General features: G+C 44.3%; 1 protein-coding gene across 1 annotated transcript in view; it reads right to left on the bottom strand.

Annotated features, from left to right (window-relative positions):
- The window catches only part of LOC115076234 (urokinase plasminogen activator surface receptor-like), a 36,384-nt gene extending 18,277 nt beyond the window's left edge, over positions 1 to 18,107 (bottom strand). The window contains exons 1-4 of the mRNA XM_029577455.1: positions 17,793 to 18,107; positions 16,218 to 16,334; positions 13,195 to 13,347; positions 11,997 to 12,140 (exon numbers count right to left, since the gene is read on the bottom strand). Coding sequence (XP_029433315.1) covers positions 11,997 to 12,140; positions 13,195 to 13,347; positions 16,218 to 16,334; positions 17,793 to 17,841 — 463 coding nt within the window. The 5' untranslated portion in view covers positions 17,842 to 18,107. The remainder of the gene's footprint in view (positions 1 to 11,996; positions 12,141 to 13,194; positions 13,348 to 16,217; positions 16,335 to 17,792) is intronic.
- Between the last annotated feature and the right edge of the window lie 5,016 nt (positions 18,108 to 23,123).

Genomic DNA, 23,123 nt, shown 5'->3' with positions numbered 1-23,123 from the left:
TACCCTGGATCCGGGGCAGAATGGTGAGGGTGTTCTCCGACAATGCGACAATAGTGGCTTACATCAACAGACAAGGCGGGACAAGAAGTCCAGCAGTGGCACTCGAAGCACGACTCCTATTCGCCTGGGCGGAACGTCATCTATAGGGGATCGCTGCGTCTCATGTCACAGGCATAGGGAACGTGCAGGCGGGCTTTCTCAGCAGACAGCAGCTAGATCCGGGAGAGTGGGAGCTGTCTCCCGATGCCTGGAACCTCATTTGCACCAGGTGGGCCATACCGCAATTGGATCTGATGGCAACGCGGGCGAACACGAAGACGGAACACTTCTTCAGCCGTCGACGGGAACCGGGCTCGGTGGGTCTCGGGTGTGCCCCGGCCCACAGGAATATTTATGCCTTCCCTCCCTGGCCCCTCATCGGTCGGCTTCTCCGTCGCATAGAACTCCATCCAGGCAGGGTGGAACTCGTAGCCCCAGAATGGCCGCGTCGTCCGTGGTTCGCAGATCTGGTTCGCTTGGCTCTCAAGGGCCCTCTGCAACTTGCGTATCTACCACGACTACTTCATCAGGGTCCAATATTTTCGGATCGGGAGGATCACTTCTCTCTCGCGGCTTGGCTTTTGAGAGGCGACGTTTATGTTTGAAGGGCTATTCCGAACAGGTCATTTCTACACTCCTACAGGCGAGGTGACCAGCCACCTTTATGGCCTATGTGAGAGTGTGGAAGCTGTTTGAAGCATGGTTTCAACAGCGTTCCTGCGATCCGTTAGGAGTGCATGTCCCACAGGTCCTGGAGTTTCTGCAACAGGGTCTCTCTAAGGGGTTAGCGTTCAATTCCCTTCGTGTTCAAGTAGCAGCACTCGGTGCCTTGCTTGGCAAGTTTGACGGCGGCTCGCTGGCAGTGCACCCAGATATTGCTCGGTTTCTCAAGGGGGTTAAACACTTGCGGCCTCCCACCCATTCTGTGTGCCCTGATTGAATCTAGTGCTTCGAGTGCTCTATGGTCCCCCCTTCGAGCTTCTCCGTGGAGTTTCTTTGAAGGATCTCACTTTAAAGACGATATTTCTGGTGGCTATTTGCTCGGCACGTCGGATTTACGAGTTACAGGCGTTGTCGTGTCAGGATCCCTTTCTTCGCATTCACAACGATAGGGTATCCTTGCGCACGGTTCCGTCCTTTGTTCCGAAAGTTGTTTCAGCTTTTCACGTCAATCAGACTGTGGAGCTGCCAGGGTTCCCTCACTGGTCTCGTGAGTCCTCCCAAGGCAGGGACCTGCATTTGCTGGATGTGTGGCGCATCTTGTTGAGTTTCCTGGAAGTTACCAATGATTTTCGACGGTCCGATCATTTGTTCATTCTCTTTGGTGGCCCAAAAAAGGGGGACAAAGCGTCTAAGGTGACCATTGCTAGCTGGATTAAAGAGACCATTTGTTCGTCATACATTGCCAGTGGATGCCTAGTTCCGTTGGGCCTCCGCGCTCATTCCACTCAAGCCCAGGCTACTTCCTGGGTGGAATGTCAATTGCTGTCGCCTCAGGAAATCTGTAGGGCGACAGTGTGGTCTTCATTGCACACTTTCACTAAACATTGTCTGGACGTAAGGGCGACCGAGGGGTCGTCCTTCGGTGAGAGTGTTCTACTTGCGGGTCTTTCGGGTTCCCGCCCAGTGTAGGGTGGCTTCGGTACATCCTACTTTTCTGGACTGATCCTGGTACATACAAGGAAATGAAAATTGGTTCTTACCTGCTAATTTTCATTCCTGTAGTACCAAGGATCAGTCCAGAGGCCCACCCCTATCTTCAGCTACCGAAAGACAGCCTTACTGAGTTTTTTTCTTGTTGTGCTGATGGTTGCACAGAGCTCCGTTTTTTGCAGTCATGGTTGATGGAGCAGTTGTTTTTCTACTGGTTTTTCGGGAAGATAATTTATGAGGCCGAAGGGCAGTTTGTTGGGCTGAGTTCCCTTCGTCCATTAGTTATAATAGTTTGGTACTTGTGGGCTTGGGTACAAGTCTATACTGAGGGACTGCAGGTGGCACTATAGTATATATGGCAGTGCCCAAAGTTTTGCTCTCTGACTCCATCTGCTGGTAGGGATACACAACCCACTTTTCTGGACTGATCCTTGGTACTACAGGAACGAAAATTAGCAGGTAAGAACCAATTTTCATATCTCTCTTATTTGGGTATTATTTCATTATCCTCTGCTTTTTGCCTTATGTTTTATGGTCCTTTGTATATTTGTATTTGTTTGTGTTTTTTCAGAATTCACTTTCAACCCTTCATGGATTTCTAGTCTTATGTAAACTGTCCCTCCCGATGCAGCCCATGCGAAACATGGTGTCAGGGGATCAGTTCCATAATAAATATTATTATTTACAAACCCTAAAAAAGGGGGACTGATTCCATAATAAATATTGTTGTGTACAAACCCTGAAGGCACTCAGTGCTTTTTCATTCTGAGGTTGGACAATTTGTGAACACTATTGCAGCACACCTGCTTCTTGCTATAGAGAGAGAAATGGCACATTTTAAAAGTGTTTTAGAATAGATTAAGTGTAAGCTGCTTTGACTCGGCGATAAAGCAACATACACATCTTAAAATAAATAAATAAATAATGTGTGTAGAGAAGGACAGAGAGGAGTCAAAGATGCTCCACAATTACGGGCTAAGGGGTCTGGGAGAATGACTGTGGTATCCACAGAAACAGAGAAAAGAGGAAGAGGGGAAGCGGGCTTGGGGGGAAAGATAAGGAGCTCTTGCCCATATTGGGGCAGATGCACTATCATGCACTCAGGCTAGCGCACGGGTTAGCCCATGATGGGACACACATTTTGGAAGCGCTAGGCTAACACCCAATGCATCCAAAACGCGTGTCCAAACACACTCGTAGCTAATGGCGCTCATCACATATAAATGCCATGTGCATGAGGCTATTGGTTATTGCCCCCAATGCAAAAAATCACCATGCACCAGACACGCACGTTTTTACACACAAGAATTAACGTCAATCCCGGAATTGGCATTAAGTCTCGACGCATGACAAGGTTTCCAAAAAAAGCAGAAATTACTGGGTCAATGCTAAGTAGAAGGAACCACAGAAAATCAGCATGGAAAAAAAATCTTGACAGCGGTCAGGTTAGGAAAACGGACGCTCAATTTACGAGTGTCCATTTTCCTAACCGCGCACAGCCACATCTCCTGTGCACCCAATGACATAGACGCACTAGGGACGCATTTATCCCTAGCACATCCTTTTTAGTGTGTAACCTCATTTGCTTATTACATCGGGCGCCCAGGAGAGGGGGATATGCACGCATTGAAAAAATGTGCGCCCAGTTTGGACTCACATTTTTTCTCACTTACTATTGCATCAGCCCCATTGAGTTTAAGGTGGTGGTGGGACATCCAGGCAGCAATGTCAGACAAGCAAGCTGAGATCTGGGTCTGAATTCCTCATGAAATTTCAGGGTGTAGAGATAAATCTGTGAATCAGCATAAAGATGGTATTGATAGCCAAGAGATGAGTTTGCAGAGAGAAGACACCTCAGAACAGAACTAAATGATAATGGAATGGCAGTAGAGGAGGGTACGCCAGAGGAAACACTAAAAGTGCAATGGGAGAGGTAAGAAGAGAACCAAGACTGAACAGAGTCCCGAAATCGAAGCAAGGACAGAGTACCAAGGAGTAGGTGGTGATCAACAGTGTCAAAAGCAGCAGACAGGTCAAGGAGGATAAGGCAGAGTAAAGACCTTTGGCTTTAGCCATAAACAGGTCATTGGGAACTTTGGCAAGAGCTGTTTCTGTGAAATGTAGAGAGCAAAACCCACACGAGTGGATCAAGAATGGCTTGAGATGAAAGAAAGTCAAGACAGCGATGGTGAACAACATGTTCTGATCAGTTTAGATGTGAAATAAAGGAGGGAGATGGGACAATAGTTGGCAGGGTAGGTGTAGTCCAATGGGGGGTTTTTTTTAAGGAGTGGTGTGATCATAGCATGTTTGAAGGCAGCAGGAACAGCAGCAGTGGAAAGTGATAGATTGAGGATGTAACAGATGGAAGAGATGACTGCAGGGGAAATAGAGTGGGAGGAACTGAGTAGGAATGGGGTCAGAGGAGCAAGTTGTGAGTTTGGAGGAAGAGAGAAAATGGGCAGTTTCCTCACAGTGTTCAGGGAAAGGGTAGAGGAATGAAGTGGGACAAGTGGAGGTAGAGGTGACCTGACTGAGAACTCAAGACTAATTTTGTGAATCGTATCATGGAAGTAGTCAGCCATAGTCTGGGCAGAGCATGAAGAGGAGGAGGGGGAGACAAAAGAACTGAGTGTGGCAAAGAGACGGTGAGGGTTGCAAGCGTGCTACACAGGTATCAGTCTATCTGTTAACGTCCAGGCTGTTAGGAAAAAGATACTCGGGGTTGTCGATTTACTCCAAAGTCAAAAGGCCTGATACTTTCTGCATTACAGATTCCTGGTTACAGGATTGTGACACGGATCTGCTCAAACAATTAGAGGTAAATAATTACCAGATTTTTTTCACAGCCAAGGCCATTGAGATGGGGGGAGGGGGGATAAGGAGGGGTGAACTCTTCATTATGGCAAAAAAAATTCTTTATATTGAATTAAAATGCAATTAGACTTTCAGTCTCAAATTGAAGTGCTTGCTATTTCCACTAATTGGAGCATTTATCTACTTTATTCTCCTCTTACTTTGCTAAATTTTTGCCCCTCCGCCCTTGCTGATATTCTAACAGCACTTGATGCAGATAGGAAAGACGTGCCCTTTCTCCAGCCGCCTTGTCTAGCCCACAGCCTCCCTGTGCATACCGGCACGAGACCCGCCGGGGTCCGGGAGAGCCCTTTTGCTGCCATGCGGCCTGCTCGCCTCGTCCTGCCTGCCTGCCTCCGACTCTGCCCTCCCACCGACGTCACTGCCGCTGGGCCGGAGCCCTTTAAAATTGAAGCGCCGACCACAGGCGTCGCGCGCCGAAGGAGCGTGACTAAGGGGCCTGCCCCTTAGTGCGCCCCTTTGTGCTCACCCTTTGTGCTCTCCCTGAGCTTCATGTACATCATAATCTCCCTATTTTCTATTTTCTGATTTTGTCCTGTAATATGTACAAATCTGTATTAAATTTTTAATTATCGTGTCACACTTCTCTCCTCCCTCACCATCTGAACACCCGCTTTAGCTAATATTGACCCTGTGTCCCCCAACTTTACCCCCTAACCCTATCAGCTTTCTACGCAGCCACTTACACATTCCTCCCACACCTCCCGGAACCCTGACATGGCCTCCTATCCCATTCCACGTATCCATCTTCCCAGCTCCAGACCTTACGTCCCACCTGCACGCAATCCCCCACCCCTGCGCAAATCCTTAATCCCCATTCTTACCTCTCCCCTGACCCAATTCCTAGGCCTCACCACTCTCTCTCTAATCCTGTTCAACTCACAATCGTTGTCAAAGAAAGTACCCATACTCAATGACCTCCTAACTGATTGCAAACCTGATATCTGTGCAATCACAGAGACCTGGTTTAAAGACACAGACATCGTAGAAATAAATCAACTTCCCACACTCTCTTATGATATTTTCTCAATCCCCAGAAAGAAGAAAAGAGGTGGTGGCCTCCTCCTAGCAGTAAATAAAAACCTCAATCTCAAACAGATCCACATTACCCCACCTACTAAACTTGAAATTGGGCTCTTTAAATCATGTGCTCTCCAAATATGCCTTGTATATGCCCCACCTTCCCTGCTTGAATCCAATCCCTCACCCATTATTGAATTCATTGCTGACTGCATCAACATTGACACCCCAGCCATCATCCTTGGAGATTTCAATCTCCATGTAGACTCCTCTGTTCTATCACCTTCATGCGACACCTTCCTTCATGCCCTCCAAGCTATTGGTTTCCAGCAAATTATCACCTCCCCTACACACAAAGCTGGCCATTCTCTGGATTTGATATTCATCAATTCTTGTATCCAATCCTCCCTCTCCCCTACTTGTACCCCGGTCCCCTGGTCCGATCATTATCTTATTGAAAGCCATTTCACCATCAACACAGCCCCTATGAGGAAGAATCCTCGTCACACTACCATAATAGCCAGAAAAACCTGCCCCATTGAGGACCTTGCATCTGCTCTCACTACCGCCCTGCCCAATCTAGACTGCTCCGAACCGAGCGCTGTTCTAACTTCTTGGTACAGCCTTACTGAAGAGGTAGCGAATAAACTTTGCCCCTTCTCCAAGCGTGATATAAACACAACCTCAAAACCCTCCAATCCATGGTACACCATCGAATTAAAAACATTAAAAAACAAATTGAGACACAAAGAGAGAACTTGGTGCAAGGACCCTACCCCCCCAACACGCAGATAGCTTTAAAACTGCCCTGCACCACTACAGGCTTTCCACCTTGAAGCATAAACGAGATTTCTATGCTGCTAAGATCCATGATTACTGCTATAATCCCAAAGCTCTTTTCACCTATGTGTTGAATCTCATTAAGCCCACCACTCCCTGCATCCCAGACTCCGAAGCTGAAGCCAAAAGCAATGAACTTGCACACTTCTTTCATAATAAAATCTTGAAACTCCTCTCCAGATTCACTGACTCTACTCACTGTCCTTTCCCGAGTCCTGCTCCCTCCACCTCTGTCCTATCAGTTTTTGACCTCACCTCCTCCAAAGAAATAGAATCTATTCTCAAAAAACTCAAACCCGCTTCACACCCGAGTGATACTATCCCCTCCAAATCGCTTCTTGCTATCCCTAATACCATCTCTAGAGCAATAGCGGGAATTGTCAACTGCTCACTATTCTCAGGCTCTGTCCCAGACACTCTTAAACAAGCAGTGGTCAAACCCCTCCTCAAGAAGCCCTCTCTTGACCCTAAAGACCCTGCGAATTTCCGTCCGATATCCAACCTTCCTTTCATTGCCAAGATAATGGAAAGAGTAGTCAACTAACAGCTTATGGACTATTTAGAAAACCACAATTCGGCTTCCATAAACATCTGAACACCGAAACCCTCCTCCTTACACTTACCGACCACCTCCTTATAGGAATGGACAAGGGCACTAGCTACCTTCTTGCTCTCCTGGACATATCTGCCGCCTTCGATGCTATATGCCACAATAACCTACTTGTCCGTCTAGAAAGTATTGATATCTCTGGTTTGGCATTAGCTTGGCTCAAATCCTACCTATCAAACAGAACTTTCTCTGTCAAAATAGGCAATGCTATCTCTACTTCCCTCCCCTTACTACAAGGTATCCCACAAGGCTCTTCCCTCTCCTCCACCCTCTTTAACATTTACCTTACCCCCCTATGCTACCTCTTAACTGATCTCAAACTTAATTTCTATCTATATGCTGATGATATCCAAATCATAATCCCCATCCACAATTCAATATCTGATGCTTTGAAGTACTGGGAAACTTGTCTCGTCCCCATTAATGCTCTTCTAACGAACCTCCACCTCGCTCTGAACACCAACAAAACGGAACTACTACTAATCTCCCCCCATTCTAAACCCCATTCACTTCATGATCATACTTGTAAACCTGCTATAAACCAACCCTCTGTAAGAGACCTCGGAGTCCTCCTGGATGAACAATTAAACATGAAAAAATATGTAAGTTCCATCCTTAAAAGTGGTTTTCACAAACTAAATGTCCTGAAAAAAGCCACTGCTACACTCTCAAGACTTTCACACTGTTATCCAAACTTCCCTCCTTTCTAAACTCGATTACTGTAATTCATTACTCTTAGGTCTCCCACACACTACGATCAAACCGCTCCAAATGTTGCAAAATGCAACAGCTAGAATCATCACTAACTCCCGTAAAACAGATCACATCACCCCTATTCTGAAAGGCCTTCATTGACTGCCAATCCCCTTCAGAATTCTCCATAAAACACTAACCACCACACACAAATCCATCTTCTCGCACAACTCCCTCTGGCTCGATACACCATTTAGCCCTGTCACCCAGACCCGTCCTACCAGATCAATTCACAAAGGAACTCTGCAAGTGCCCTCTCTAAAAACAGCTTGCCTCACTTCCACTAGGGAAAGAGCTCTCTCTATTGCAGGCCCCACACATTGGAACTCCTTGCCCATAACGCTCCGATTAGAATCCTGCCCAATTAAATTTAGATCCAAATTAAAGACTTGGCTATTCCATCAAGCCTACCCTGACTAATCTACCTCCCCTGCGAACCTGCACCACCATTTGTAATATACCCCTCTTATACCTGTACCTTTCCCCCTGTATACTAAGATGTTGCCTTTTTTTTTTTTTTTTTTGTTAGAGCTTACCCTACCTTCCCCTTGTATATTAAGATATCAAGATGTTGCCTTTTGTTAGAGCTTGTAATTATCAGTTGTTTTAGTACTTATTTATCAGTTGTTGTTTTACTTATTTTAACTAGTGTACAACCCCCCGTTTCCTGCCTTTACTTTATTTGCTTTGTCCCCCCACTTATACCCCTGTTAAAATGTATTTTCGTCGCTTTTGTTATTATGTGAACCGGCATGATGTGCCTCTCTAATGCCGGTATATAAAAGTTACTAAATAAATAAATATATTTGGGGACTTTAACTTACACGTTGACATTCTTCCTCATTCAGAAAGCTGAGATTTTGTACTGAACTCAATAGAAGCTTTAGGATGGGAACAAATAATTCATCAACCTACACACAGGCTTGACCATACATTACACCTTATGTTTGTGAAAACATCCTCCTGCTTTTTTTAGGGATTGCAAGACTAATGCACTATGGTGCTGTAGTCTGATCATTTCTTGATTAAACTAGAGGCCATGTTCAAAACAAGCTGTCCCTGTACAAAAATCTACATTCCTTAAGCGTGATCAATATGATATTGATGCATTAAGGGATGTTTGGCTACCCATGGTCGAGAATGCCAATATATCTAGCACTGATGAGGCTGTGGCCTATTGGCGACAGACCTTGCAGATTTCCTTAGATAGAATTGCCCCATTAAGATGCTTGACTTTTAATCGATTACATAAAGCTTCTTGTTATAGTACAGAGTTGACCCCAGTTCAACAGCAGATGAAACAAATTGAATGCTGCTGGCGGAAAATAAAGCTGCAGTGTGACCTTGAATACTATTTAGCTAAATTTGATGAATATAGAATGAAGGCAGATGTCAATTTTTTGCATCTGAAATTCAAACTGCCCCGAACCAACCTAGAGAGGTGTTTTATGATGTGAAAAATTTTATCTGATAAGTAAAACAAAGATCTGAGTGATAAGTTGAAGCCTGAAGCCATTGGACAATTTTTTATTGAAAAGCTTTCTTCACAATTCCCTGATACTGACAGAGTAATAGTCCAGACCTTCCTATCCTTTGGGATTCATTTCATGATATCACTTCTGAAGAAGTGATAGAAATTATTAAAAACCTCAAGAGCAGCACAGTGGAAATCTACAGAAACATCGAGAAAGTCCCAACTACTCTACAAATTAAGACAAATTCAGTACATGGAAAAGTTGACAGCCATAAGGAGAGACACACTGCCTAAGTTCTATAGAACCTGGACCTTAATGACAAACCTTTTATAATGAGGAAGGGCAGGTCCATAATTATTATTAATATAGATGTTATATTTTCAAGGCTTGGACCCTTATAGAGCCCAGAAGTCAAGGGATAATCGAATTACTGGACCAGTTTCTTACACGATCCAGATTATGTAATTGTTGTAACCAGTTATGTATGATTATGCTGGGGGTTGGGAGGGGGGAACAATGGAGAGGGAAGTGAGCTTATTGGACAGTTTTCAGATCATGTTAGTACCATAGTTTGTACTTTACGTTTTAGAGTATATTATGGCTGTATCTGAATATGGATGTTTACTGTTTGTACAGATTCATACTCCTCTCAATAAAAATTGTCAATATTAAAAAAAACCCTCAAGATTAATTTTTGCCCCATGAACAAGTGCTTAAATGCCTCTTTGAAATGCTTGAGGACTTGTCTAGCCAATTTTGTGAAACTTTGATCAATTTCTTCTTGAGAGGAGAGCACGTAGCTGCTTTTCTTAATATAGCATCAGTGAGACCACTGTTAAAAAAAATCAGACCTTGATATGTCTGACCTAAAAAAATGACCGCTCTATTTCAAATCTCCCTTTCTTGACAAAGATATTAGAAAAAGCAGTCTTGAAGCAACTCCAGTCGTTCATGGACAACCATTCTATCCTAAACCTACACCAATATGGATGTTGAGCCAGGCATAATATGGAGATTTTTCTATTGTCCATGTTTGACTGCTTTCAAAGAAGGTTTGATAGTGGTTCTGAATTTCTGCTGGTCCTGTTGCATCCTATGGCAGCCTTGAACACTGTCGACCACAGTCTTCTTTTAAAAGACTAAAGAATATTGGACTAACCAGCAATGTAGTCCAGTGGTTTACATCCTTTTTAGAAGGCTGGTCTCAAAGAATTGTGATTCAATACTCTAAATCTGCTCCTCTTGATGGCATGCCCCAGGGATCATCCCTGTCAGCATCCCTTTTTAACATTTTACACCAGTATGGCAAATTTAATAAGGACTTGATGTTGATTATCATATCTTTATAGATGATATTCAATTTTACATTTCCATTAAAAATTCTTTGAAGGAGGCCCTGAACAAAATTTCCTTTTGTCTGGTTACCTTGAAGCATTGGCTGACAAATAATAAATTATCATTAAAGATGGGTAAGACCAAGATTTTATATTTGGCAAGATTCCCCATTGACAGATTACCAAAAACTATCTGTTAAGGGAGTCCAGATTCCGATAATTAATCAAGTTTGTTATCATGGACTCCACACTCTCTCTCCGCCCACATATTAATAAAGTTGTCAAAGGTGCTTTTTTCATGCTATATATGATACATAGACTTCAGCCATACTTAAGCAAGAATGACCTGAAAGTTCTAGTTCATTCCCTAGTAGTATTGTCCCTTGATTACTGTAATGCCCTATATTTAGGCTTTCCTCAAGCTACTCTCTGTGCATTACAATATGTTTAGAATTCTGTCGCGCGAGTAGTGTCAGGGACATCCATCTGTCAGCATATTTCTTCCATTTTAGCAAAATACCATTGGTTACCTATTGAATGGCAGATAAAATTAAAAATTATCTCTAACTAGTTTTTAAAGGTTTTAATAGTTTCCCCCCCCCCCCCCCCCCCCGGACCTTAAAGCTGTATCAGCCATCTTGGCCATTAAGATCCTCCTCTCAGTGCTTATGTAATGTTCCTTCTTTTAGACAAATTAGGCTTGATGAATCCCATGAACCATCTATTTTGTGTTCAAGGGCCATCTTTACAGAACACATTAACCTCGGGATTGAAGGAGGAGGGTTCTCTACTCAGGTTCAGGAAGCTGGTAAAATCGCTACACTTTAAGCAAGCATTTAATGTTTCAGAAATAAGGAGTCCATGATCACCTAAAAAGAAATGTGTTACTGATGATGGTCTTCACCACCATTTTTGTAAATTAGGGTTCAGTTGTGGTCCTTAAGGACTAGAGTTTGAGACCTTTAGTATATGTTTGTGTCTATCTAAAGCATAGATTCAGTGGTGCGGCCATGCAGCTGAGTTACCTATCTTGAAGACAGCCAGATAAGTTTATCCAGCTAACTTTAGGACAGATCTAAGGCTCGATCTGAGTTAGCTGAATTAGTTATCTAGCTAAGTTTTTGAATATTGGAATTAGCTGGATAACTTATCTAGCTAACTCGCCTCCTCCCAGTTACACCTCCAGAACGCCCCTGACTTATCCAGACAAATTTTAGTTGTATAAAAAGTTATCCAGCTACAGTTTACCTATAGATGACTAGAAGCAAAGTATAAACAGTATTTGAACTGCAATTGAAGGTTTCATCCCCTTCCTTCTGTCAGGATGTTCAGAGAGGTGTGATTTACCCTTTGCCATCACGCAGAACTGAGCTGGAGAATACTGGAGAAGCATACCTCCTGTCAGTGCGCCCCCAATAGAAATCTCCATGCACCGGGTCTGCTCCCCACACCATGTGGTAGGTAACTGGTCACCACTGCAGCCAGCAGGATTGCCATTACATACAAAACACTGGATTTCATGGTCTTTGGTAGAAACGTCTGAAACAGAAGAAGGCAATGAAAAGGAGCTGTGCAGGAAGACAATGAAGAAAGAGAGCGGGGTGAGACTCACTGGCTAAAGCTACTGTCTTCTACTGGCTACTGCTTTGGGGTACAGGCACCAAAGGGAGTGCTGCCCACCTCTCAGACCTTGTTTCCTGGCAAGTTAATTCTATATATATGAGCACTTATAGCAGGTAATGCCATTATGAATCCCACACCGGACAAACTTGGAGTGTAAGAGCTTTATGGAATCTCATAATAGATCCCATCCAAGAAAAGCCTGGAGTACTGCAGTTTCTATTGTTAATGATTTCAATTCTGATTTCCTTGTCGTTCATGAAACAGTCTTGACTAGTGGTGCTATGAATCTATGAACAAATTAAAAACAGCAAGTGAGAGGCTCCTATCAGGATTGAACTGGTGACACTAAAAGGAAATGCCAGAAACTTGCAGAGTAAATACAGAAAACCCAGATGCCAGAAGAAGCCAAGAAACAGTTACTCTTTGATTGATAAGAAGGTAGACCTGAGTCAGGGGGCTCCAGAGGTTAAACAAAGGCTGTGCTCTCGCTGGCATAACAAGATCCTAGGATACATACTTAGGAATCTCTGCTCATTTGATCTTGTTCCTATACTACTCTGTCTCCTGCTCTTAGACTCTTGTCAATTTCTGCCCTCTGCTGGGTTCCTGCTCCAAGACTCATTCCTAGACCCTGACAATTCCATGCTTGAGCAAGAATTTCCTGTCTCCATCCCATGATGGTCTCAGAAATGGAAAAAGATGCTCTACATCTGCCTGCATTTCTCAGCTCAGGGTTAGATCTATACTCCTGGCTGCCTTTAGACATGTGGACAACCAGCTGTCCTCCCTGCTTCTCCTGGACAAGACAGCGCAGTGTTGCATCTGATAATGTAAAACAAGTGAACCACTCAGCAGGGCAGCTGCCCCACTGGGGTGTGAATCCATAGGTACTTGCCTACTTTGCCTATTGATAAACCTGCCCCTGAATCCCTGCATCATGAAGCTTTCAAAGTGGCATAGCAGCTGTTACCAGGTAAGAGGTCCAAGTTGCATAGGTCCATGTCACAGCACTGCACACTCTTGTAGACGTGCATTACATTTTTATCTTCTGTTATGGTCATGTTACAGATGTTTTCATTTTCTGACAAACAGCCCTTGACCAGGGTTTCTCCATTCAGCATCCCTAGGAGAGAGGCAAGAAAGTTGTCCTATTCAGAGAGGTAGACAGAGAGTTTGCAAGAGTGATACCCAAGGGGAGATTCACCACTGGACACATCCACTCGATATCTTAGAAGTGTGAACTAAAATGTGGCCCTATGCATAAAGATTTCTGCATATCGATGGGTCAAAGGGCAATGGCAACTGGTCGAACCTGAAATGCCATAAACTAGGACACAGCAAGGATAGAATTATTTTAAATACAAAAAAGGGCTAAGCACCTAATTTAAGGTGCCTTAATTAAGAGCCTAATTAAGGCACCTGCGGTCAGCTGATATTCAGGAACTTAATTAAGGTGCCTTACACTGCTGAACATGGGTACCTTAAAGGAACATTAGGAGCCTTAACTCGAGGTGTCTAAAGTTATTATGGCCATTGGGTGGAGATAAATTATGGGATCTCACTTAGGCACGCAATGCTGAATATCATTGCCCTGCTCTGTCTCCTCGGCTCACCCAGCATTTAGGTCCCTTAATTTAGAAGTGTTGTGGTTTAAGGCACCTAAATTTAAGCGCTAAGCCCATAAACATGTTTACAGTTGGAATATTGGCCTTGCAGGGAAACAAACATTCCTCACACTTTGAGTGACAACTCTCTGGATTAATCTGCTGTTGGGGACTAAACTGAACATTTCCAAGAGCCCTTTAGGACCTAAATTGGTATTGGTGGGGGAGTGGGGGCGTGCCAACAGCAGACTTGCCAGTGAGAGTCTAGGATAACGAGAAGAACACTGGAGGCATAATGTTTCCCTATTAGTTTGAAACAACATTCCCAAGAGTCTTGTTTCTACTTAAAGTGGTAGCTCCACGATAAACAACACTTTATATAGTATTGCATCACAAAAACGAAACAAAGCTCTCTTTTTTTGGGATGCAATATTGAACTGGAATTTCTAGAGTAGTGACAGACAGTCCTCTGCCAGAATGCAGTGATATGTGAAGGAGAGTGGAATTTTCCACACCGGCACTAAAAGTGGTAGTTTTCTGCTCCAGAGGCCACCAGTGGGTGCAGTGTGGCTCAGGTTGCCAGCAGGAAGAGCCTGGCTGCTGGAGGGAGGATCGGCACTACTGGCTTGAGAGGCTGGGCCACGGGCATGAGGAACTGGACAACCAGTGGGAAGTACAGGGCCAGGGGCTCAGGCACTGGGGAGGGAGGGAGGGCCATGAGATGAGACAAATATTGGGGGAAGAGGCCAGAAGGATGAGGAAAGCCTTGAGCATCACAGAGAAGGGACATGGAAGGAGGCGGCGAGAGCAGGTTGCATAGGGAGGGGTGGGATGGGAAAGTACAGCGAGTGGAGTAGAGAGAGAAAATACTGCAGAGGGTGGGGAGGTGTGAGAGGGAGAAAGGTTTAAGGGGATGGGGAGAGAAAGCTGTGGCTGGACCAAGAAGGAAAGGAAATGATGAAGGCAGCAAGGGTGAGAAGGTTGGGGAGTAAAGGAGGAAAGAAAAAGGAAATGTTGAAGGGAAAGAGGGTGAGTATTGACCTGGGGAAGGGAAGAGTCAAATGAGGAAATAGTGAAAGGACCGTCGGGAATGTAAACAGAAAAGAATACATGAAAAGGAAGCAAAACAAAAAGGAGAAGGCGAAAGAGAGGAAAGAAAATGCCAGACAATTCAGAAAAAAATTTCATCATTCTCTTGCATTTAAAATTTGCTAGACAGTTTGGACTCACTGTTACACAAACACATTGCTGTATAATATTCCTTGCAGCCCCGGATTAATCAATAAGCAAAACAAGCACATGCTTAGAACATCAAGGGAAGGGAGCTCCACAGAGTGTTGAAAATTTGCATTTTTTTCTATTGCACTCTAGTTGTAAGTAAATAATTTGCTTATATTGCTTATTGCTATTTAGAGTTAAATAAATAAAATGTTAATAAAAATTTATATTTACTATAGTTGTGGGGTCTGGCCTGGAAGAAAACTGAATTTTTAATCTCTTTCACCTTCAGCACTTATTGAGTCCTAATGTCTTTTCAGTTAAGCAATGGAAAGGCCGAGGGGGCACCATTGCTGGGCTGTGCTTAGGACATTGGTTGGCCTTAATCCAGCTCCTGATTCCGTGCAAGTAGAGGGATTTGTGGGAGACGTTCTACCCAAATCCCTGCCTCCATAGTTTATGGGCTGAAAATAAACACCTGCCCTCTCCTGACTCATATGAGGGCCGGGCAAGCCACCTGTGATGATACAAAGGAAGGAGGAAGTAAAGCTTTGTAGAACTGATACCAATCGTGTTCTGCAGGTTCACAAATCTCCTCCCTTGTCCTGAAGAGGAGATTCAGGATTTCACCAAGCCTAAAGATATTCCAGGATTTCTTGTGCCATTTAAAATGGAGCTGTACTTATCTGTGTTCTCTGCACTATTTCAAAGTGCATACAGACAGACAGCAGTATAACACCATATAGTAATTAAAAGTTATACTGCTAACTCATTCTTTAATTAGCTCCCCCTGGGATTCCCCTGAAAATCCTGGAGCAGCCATCTTGGCAAGTGAGTCACACATTACCTTGCAAGCTGATTGGACTGGAATGGACAATAATACTGTGATGTCACAAACAACGGCCCCACACATTGCATTAACCAATCAAATACCAATCCATGTGGAATCATTTGTGACTCTTCTGGAGCATGGCTGCTCCCTGGAGTCCAATTGTGTTTATGTATCTTTCATTGATGAAACTTATTACTTACAAGAAGCAAGGTACAATCAGTAATATAGTACAATAAAAAAGTCTTATGAAAACATATCTGACCATGTTTTCTAAAATAAAGGTTCTCCTCGTTATACTGTAAGGTTTGTATGCAAGGGTTACAACTTCTGGTGCCTTACCATTAAATCTGATTAATGTGGAGGTACAGAAGGCCACGTTGGGCTTACATGTAATTACATTCTGCTGCTGGGGTGGTATGGACTCTCCTTGGTACTGGTAGCATTGGATGCTGGAGGCTGAGAAAGAAAGTCAGGTTAGCAAATGAAAGATTTCCGCCAACCAACTGTCTGCTTCAGAAAAGTGCCTGTCAAGAGTAACCAATCAGTCATGGGTTCCCATGGGCAAAGCCAATCAACTGTGAGTTCCCAGCCAACCTTATCTGAGAGGAAAAGACAGTCAGCTCTATGAGTGGCAGGGGGCTGTGGGACTGTGAGCTCCTGTCTGACAGGAATAGCTAGTTGGAGTCTTATGTCTGGGAGGTTGTGTTTATGATGGATAAGGTAGCAATTAACAGTAGCCTTTGGTTAACAGTCACTGCCAGACACCCCCAGAACCTACAACCAATAACTAGCTCTATACCTCTCTAAACAATGAGAACGTGCCAATGAGTGAAAGTACCTCCTTACAGGTGTAGCCCTTGCACAAATAAATTGGATGCTCCATAATATTGGTGAGGACTCCTCTTAGGGGATAGTAATAAGGAGTCCTGGTGAATGTGCACTTGGACACCTTATGTAAGCCCTTCTCTGGCGAGGTCCTGTAAATTAGGTCAAGAGACTCTGTATTTAAAGGCCTCTCTTGTGTTGGCTCTGTATGACTAGATTGGTAAGCAAAGAACAAACACTTCATCAGGCTAGCTCCAGTTGCAGAGAAAATTCCTGAAACTCACCATAATCCTAAACTGGGCTCACTTATTGCCCCCCTCCCTAGGAAGCCAATTCATTTATTCTAAGATGATGACTACCAGTCAGTGCTGCCACAGAGAGGACTTCGTCACCCTTGCTAGTGAGCGCTTTCGCCCATGGTCGACTACACTATTTATTTTAATTTAAAACATTTGTATACTGCACTATCCAAAGCCCTAGGTGGCTTACAAAGATACACTCCTAATAAAGAACCATTAAACCTTCAGAATATATTATTTCAAGTACTGGTTATACAGAAAAATATCATAAATCTATATAGATAAAAGATAATCAGCCTTTAATATATGTAAGATCCTGGTCTTTTCCATGGAAATGGGTCTGGATCAGTAATGTCATTTGTATATACCATACCCTCCTGTTCTGGGAAGTGACCTTCAATTATCATTGAATTTAGACAAGCCAATAATTAGCTTCAAGTTGTTATTTTTCTCTGCCCATTTCATAGTTGGTTTCAGTGGTTGCTAATCCTATTGCTCCCTCAGGATTATGTGTACAGTTTCACAATCAGCAGCAGGTTGTTAGAAGGATAGCCAATCAAACATGAGCTCAAATGGGCTCAATCTGAAGGGCCACAGAAGTTTTATATTAAAAAAAAAAAAATCAAGGAAGTTAAAACCATCCAAACGCATGGATTTTGTAACACTTTTCAATATGACCCTCTTGCAAATGAGCTGAACCTCCCCAGATTCCGGTCATTTTCAATGCAGTAAATTCCAGGACACGTGGATAGCCATGTGTATGTGCTTTCCACGCTTAGTCCCTGCTTACCCGAGCACAATAGGGTGGCTGCAAGTAGGATCTGGATCAGTCTCTTCATGATGCTGCGCTGCCTGTGTCTGGCAGAAATCCTCTTGTGCAGATGGCAGAGGTAGGAGCAACCTTCTTCCTATGTTCACGTTTGCTCTGAATGGAGAGTCTGGCACTGGTATGGACGGGTTGAGCAGGAATCAGCGGGAGATTAGGAAACCTGTTCCCATAACCAGGGCAGTACAAGCTAAGCTGGGTGAAACCCAGTTCCCACCAAGACTTGTTGAAACTTGCCCTGAAACAATTTAATTTGGGAGCTGAATACATCATCCGTCACCTTCATCCCCTGCAAAGTCAAGACTTTCCCAGCCTTTCTCCCCTCACCCTTTCCAGCGCCCCGTAGCCTCCCCTCCCCGCCCTTTCACCCCTTAGCAACCTTTCCTCTAAAGTACCCCTGACTTAAAGTACCCTTTTTCCCTTTGCCCCACCCTCATCCCCCCCACTTATCCCCCCTTCCGCCCTTTTCCTCCTCGCTCCCTCCCTTTCTGCCCCCCTCCCCTTTATTCAATTGTACAGTAGTGCACATAATTTCTTTATATTGTTCATATGCTAAGCTCATAGGTGCACACGCCTCCCTAACATTGTATATAAGTTCACTTGTATATCTAATTTTAATATGGATAATCAAAATCCATTTCGTTCTACCAAGTTGTATTTCTGTTCACTGACTCTCCTTCCTTGCACTGTCATATATTATCTATTTAGCCTTCTTTCATCGTTCATTGTAATTTCCTTTCTCAGTTACCTGTAAACCGACATGATGTGTCCTACGAATGCCGGTATATAAAAAGCGTTAAATAAATAAATAAATAAATAGATCATAATATCAGATTTGTTTAAGCAGGATATATTAATCATGATCTTTGTTGCTTTTTCTAGTTTGCTATCTAATTTTGATCTTACCACATAAGTTTCCCTGCCTATGAAGCTTAACAGAGTGGGATCTGATGGGAGACAAGTTGGGAATATCAGGGACTTTAGGAGCTACTGACTGTTAAACCCTTGTTGTTTACTTAGGAAGACTATGATGAAGGTTGAAGGGGAGGGTAGTGTTTAGTCTTCCAGGGATACCCCCTGTGTTAGCTCCTAAGGAAACTTCCCACTATTGCCTCCCTCCCAATGTTGGCCCTGAAGAACAGTTTACCAGTGTCAAATCCCCAGGATAATTTCCATTCTTGACTCTTGAAAGCACTCATCAGTGCTGCAAGCCAAGGACACTTCCCGGTATTGTCTTCTGAACACACTCGTGATTGGCTCCCAAGGATATTTCACAAAGTTGGCAGCAAAGAGGCCACACTGCGGAGTGCCCTAAGGGGCACTCCGCAGTGTGGCCTCTTAAGGGCAAACCAAGGCGTGATCTTTCTGGCCTCTTTCCATCTATTGGCTCATGCATGCCTAATTCTATGCCATTAAAATGATGTGACTGACTTAGAAAAAAAATCAGCTCCTTTATTTCATCACAATTGAGGAAGGTGTTTTATTTTACCACAGGAGCATAGGGATGCTCCTGTGGGTCCCTGATGGTCCTGCAGTAAAATATAAAAGACTAAATGGCATGAAACTCAGCCCTGTAAAATATTGAAAATGCCCCCTAGGGTCTTTTGATACCCCCACCACCTGTAGAGGTGGTTTGGGCCCAAAAAAATAAAAATCCATGAAAAAGCATGGTGACACTCCATCCCCTTCCCACCATCTCCTAGGTCTTAAAATCACCTCCAAGCTCAACTCCCTCCATTCCAATAATCCAATAATGTGTTCCCCACTTCTTCCCCCCAGTCTAAATTTTTAAAAATCCCTGGGGTCTAATGATCCCGCCAGCCCCTCCCTGTACCCTTCAACCAGAAAAAAAAGACCTTGGTGGTCTGGGGGACTACCCTACCCCCATTCCACCTTGCCCACTACCTTTAAGAATTTGCATTGGTGGATAGTGGAGGCCCGAAGCGCCTCCTAGCTCCAGGCCCAGTTGACATCATTTTCCAAAATGGTGTCGACCCAACTTTGCCCCACCATGGGATAGGGTCAAAGTCCGGGGACTGGCTTTTGCACATGACCAGTAATCTAGAGACAGGAATAAACAGTAATATTGCCATTCCTCCTAATAACTTTTGCATTTGCTGCACTATCCATACCAAGTTTTCAAGACATGAAACAGGGACCTGATGAGTCTGCCGGGGTGTTATTTGGATTCACATTTATTCACCTGTGTGCTGTAAAGTAGGATCCATTAGTTCTGGGTGGAACTTTTTGTTGAAGATGACACCAAACTGTAATTTTGTAAAAACAGTGCAGGACTCACTGATTTTACACAGACTCATAGATACTTTAAGCAAACGGGCAGATAACTGGCACATAAGATTTGAAGTATAGGGTATTTTGTTTGAAGGATATGGTAAGTGTAGTACATTTGGAATTAGGGGATACCTGCTAATACTGTTCAAGAAATAGACCTGGGTATCTGAGTTGATAATAAAATGTCTGTATGCGAATGTCAAAAGTCTGAATAGTAAGATTGGAGAGTTAGAAAGTATGGCATTATACTAGGATACAGGCATTATAGGCATCTCAGTGATGTGCTAGAAGGACAACCAGTGGGACACTGTGATACCAGAGTACAAATTATATCAATGTAGCAGGGATCAAATTGGTGAAGGGGTGGCACTAGAAGTAAAGGATGGCATAGAGTGAAGCAGGAAATAAAATGCACTCTAGAATCCTTATGGATAGAAATTCCATGTGTGATGAGTAAGAATATAGCAGTGGGAGTATACTTCATCTTGGTGAAGATGAGGAAGCAAACTGTGAAATGCTAGCAGAAAGAAAGACAAACCAATTTTGCAAAATAATGAGAGATTTCAATTTCCCCAGTATTGATTGGGACAGTGGGACATACTAAAAGTGCCATAAATGACTGTATTTGTGTTAGGGTTTGTAGGTATGTGGGCCCTGGGCCGAGGTGAGATGGAACCGCCCACGGGGAGGAGCCCTGTGAGTCTCACCGTCGGGAGGCGAGGTCTCAGCTGCTGGGTGTGTAGAACAGCAGGTACTTGAGAGACAGCAGAGAGAGAAAGCGAGCTGGAAGGACAGGAGGAGCTAGAGAGGATGGCCCCAGAGGATGGAGCCACGGAGCGTCAGCGCTGGGCGCTGATGTCAGGTACAGCTCAGAAGTCCTGGAAGGCGGTCACGGCCTCGGGTGACCACTGAGGGGGGTTGGCTCCCTTACGAGTCATGGCTGTGAGTGGGGCGGTCAGTGTTGAATAATGATGGATGAACGACTTGTAGTAGTTCGTAAACCCAAGAAATCTTCGGAGCGCCTTAAGGCCCGTTGGTTGAGGCCAATCGCGAATACTCTTGGTCTTCTGTGGGTCCATCTGAAAACCCTGACTCGAGACCACATAGCCTAGAAAAGAGACTGACTCCTGGAGATCACGTGACGCTGTGAGGGAGAGCAGATGTGATTCTCCTTCTCGGACTCTCACCCGGCCTATCCAGCCCCATCCCTTACATTTAACAATTTTACAATACCAGCAAACCTTGGGATTGCGACGGGGGGCTCTTCCTGTGTTAATTGAGAGTAAAATGTCCACCCGTATGGCACGGAAAGACAAAGAAAAAGAGAGGGAAAAGGGAAGGCCTACTGAGATGGCATCTGATGAAGAGCCGGGGCTGCCTGAATCTCCGGTCCCCACAAATTGGGCAGATATCAAGGCGGCTGTGGTGGAGGCGTTAGAACCAGAATTCAAAAAGCTGTCCCACCAACTTGGAGACCTTACGGCTTCTATTGCAGGTTATGAAACCCGATTCGGAGAGTTAGAGACCAGAGTTTCTGAGACTGAAGATGGCCTGCACACTGCGCAGACAGAGCTAGCCTCTCTCAAAAAAGTGCTGGCATCTCAAACTGATCGGATTGAAGACCTAGAAAATAGATCCAGACGCTCCAATCTTAGATTTGTAGGATTGCCAGAATCGCTTCCTGAGCGGGAATTATCCTCATGGCTGGAAGCCTGGCTCACTAAAGAACTCACTTTAAATTTGCAGCGTGGGCCACTGCGAGTGGAGAGGGCCCACCGGCTGGGAATTAAGAAACCACAGCAGGATAGACCTAGAGTGGTCATAGCCAAAATTCTAAATTATGTCCACAAAGAAGAGATTTTGAGAGCAGCACGGAGTACAGGAGACCTCCGATATGAGGGTCAAAAGATCCTTATTTTTCAAGATTTTTCAGCAGCCCTCTCAGCTCAACGGCGTACCCTGGCACCATTATGTGCCCAGCTCCATAATCTCGGTCACAGAGCCCTGATTGTCTATCCTGCACGGGTTCGAGTTTCTACAGCGACCAGCCCCCGCTGGTTCTCTACTGTCGGGGACCTACAGGACTTTATTAAATCACTTACCGTTTCGGAGGGGGCCTCCAGGAACACAGCAGACAACCACCGAGCCTGATCTCCATGTGGACAAAATGGCCGCCGGCATGCCTTCGAGTCAATTTATGACACGGTAATTGGCAATTAACAAAAAAAAAAAAAAAAATGACGGAAGAAATGGAGCCAATTTAGAATTCTTAATTGCGACCCAGCTGTTTCGCCTGCGACCCTGGGCTTGTTGACGTACCCCGGAGCACAAGGAGTCTGGGCAGGTAGGAGATATAAAAAGGAAAACAAAAAAAAAAACCAAAAAAAAAAAAAAAGTCTAATCAGATGGACGCATAATGACTTGCTTCTGAGGTGTGCCTCTTGATTGCCCGAGTCTTGCGAGCAAATTAGCAGTTGGCTTAACGAGGGGCAGATGGTGGGGCTCGTGGAAAATGGACGGCTGCTGATGAACTGCTCACACCTCCGTACACGCTGGAACTTGCTCCGATCCTGCCTGCCAGAATTAGCATCTTTAGCGCCGATAAGGTATACTGCCATCGAGGGACAATTTCTAAGCTGACTATGCGTGATGTGAGGGGAAAGACTGGGTCCCTGGCTCTGGACACAGGGAGGTAGAATACCCACATATGGATGATGAAGCAGCCGGTGCAGCCAAAAGCAAATTATAGAATGGTTTTTATTGCTGAACTTCTGGTGTGTTGTTTGTTCAATTTCATGGTTTCTGTTTTATAACATAAGTAGAATTCCTAAGGATATAAATAACTGGAAGAAATTAGCAAAGACAGAGATTGTACAAGCTTGGGAGTCCAGATTGGGAGTAGAGTGGGTTGGTTAAGGAAAGGTTGAGCTATACATACCACTGGGGAAATGGACGGCTTAGAGAGGAAACATGTTTTATCATTATCATATTCTATACTATGGC

This window comes from Rhinatrema bivittatum, chromosome 14 (assembly GCF_901001135.1).
Source record: "Rhinatrema bivittatum chromosome 14, aRhiBiv1.1, whole genome shotgun sequence".
NCBI lineage: Eukaryota > Metazoa > Chordata > Amphibia > Gymnophiona > Rhinatrematidae > Rhinatrema > Rhinatrema bivittatum.
This window is presented reverse-complemented; position numbering and strand designations above follow the sequence as displayed.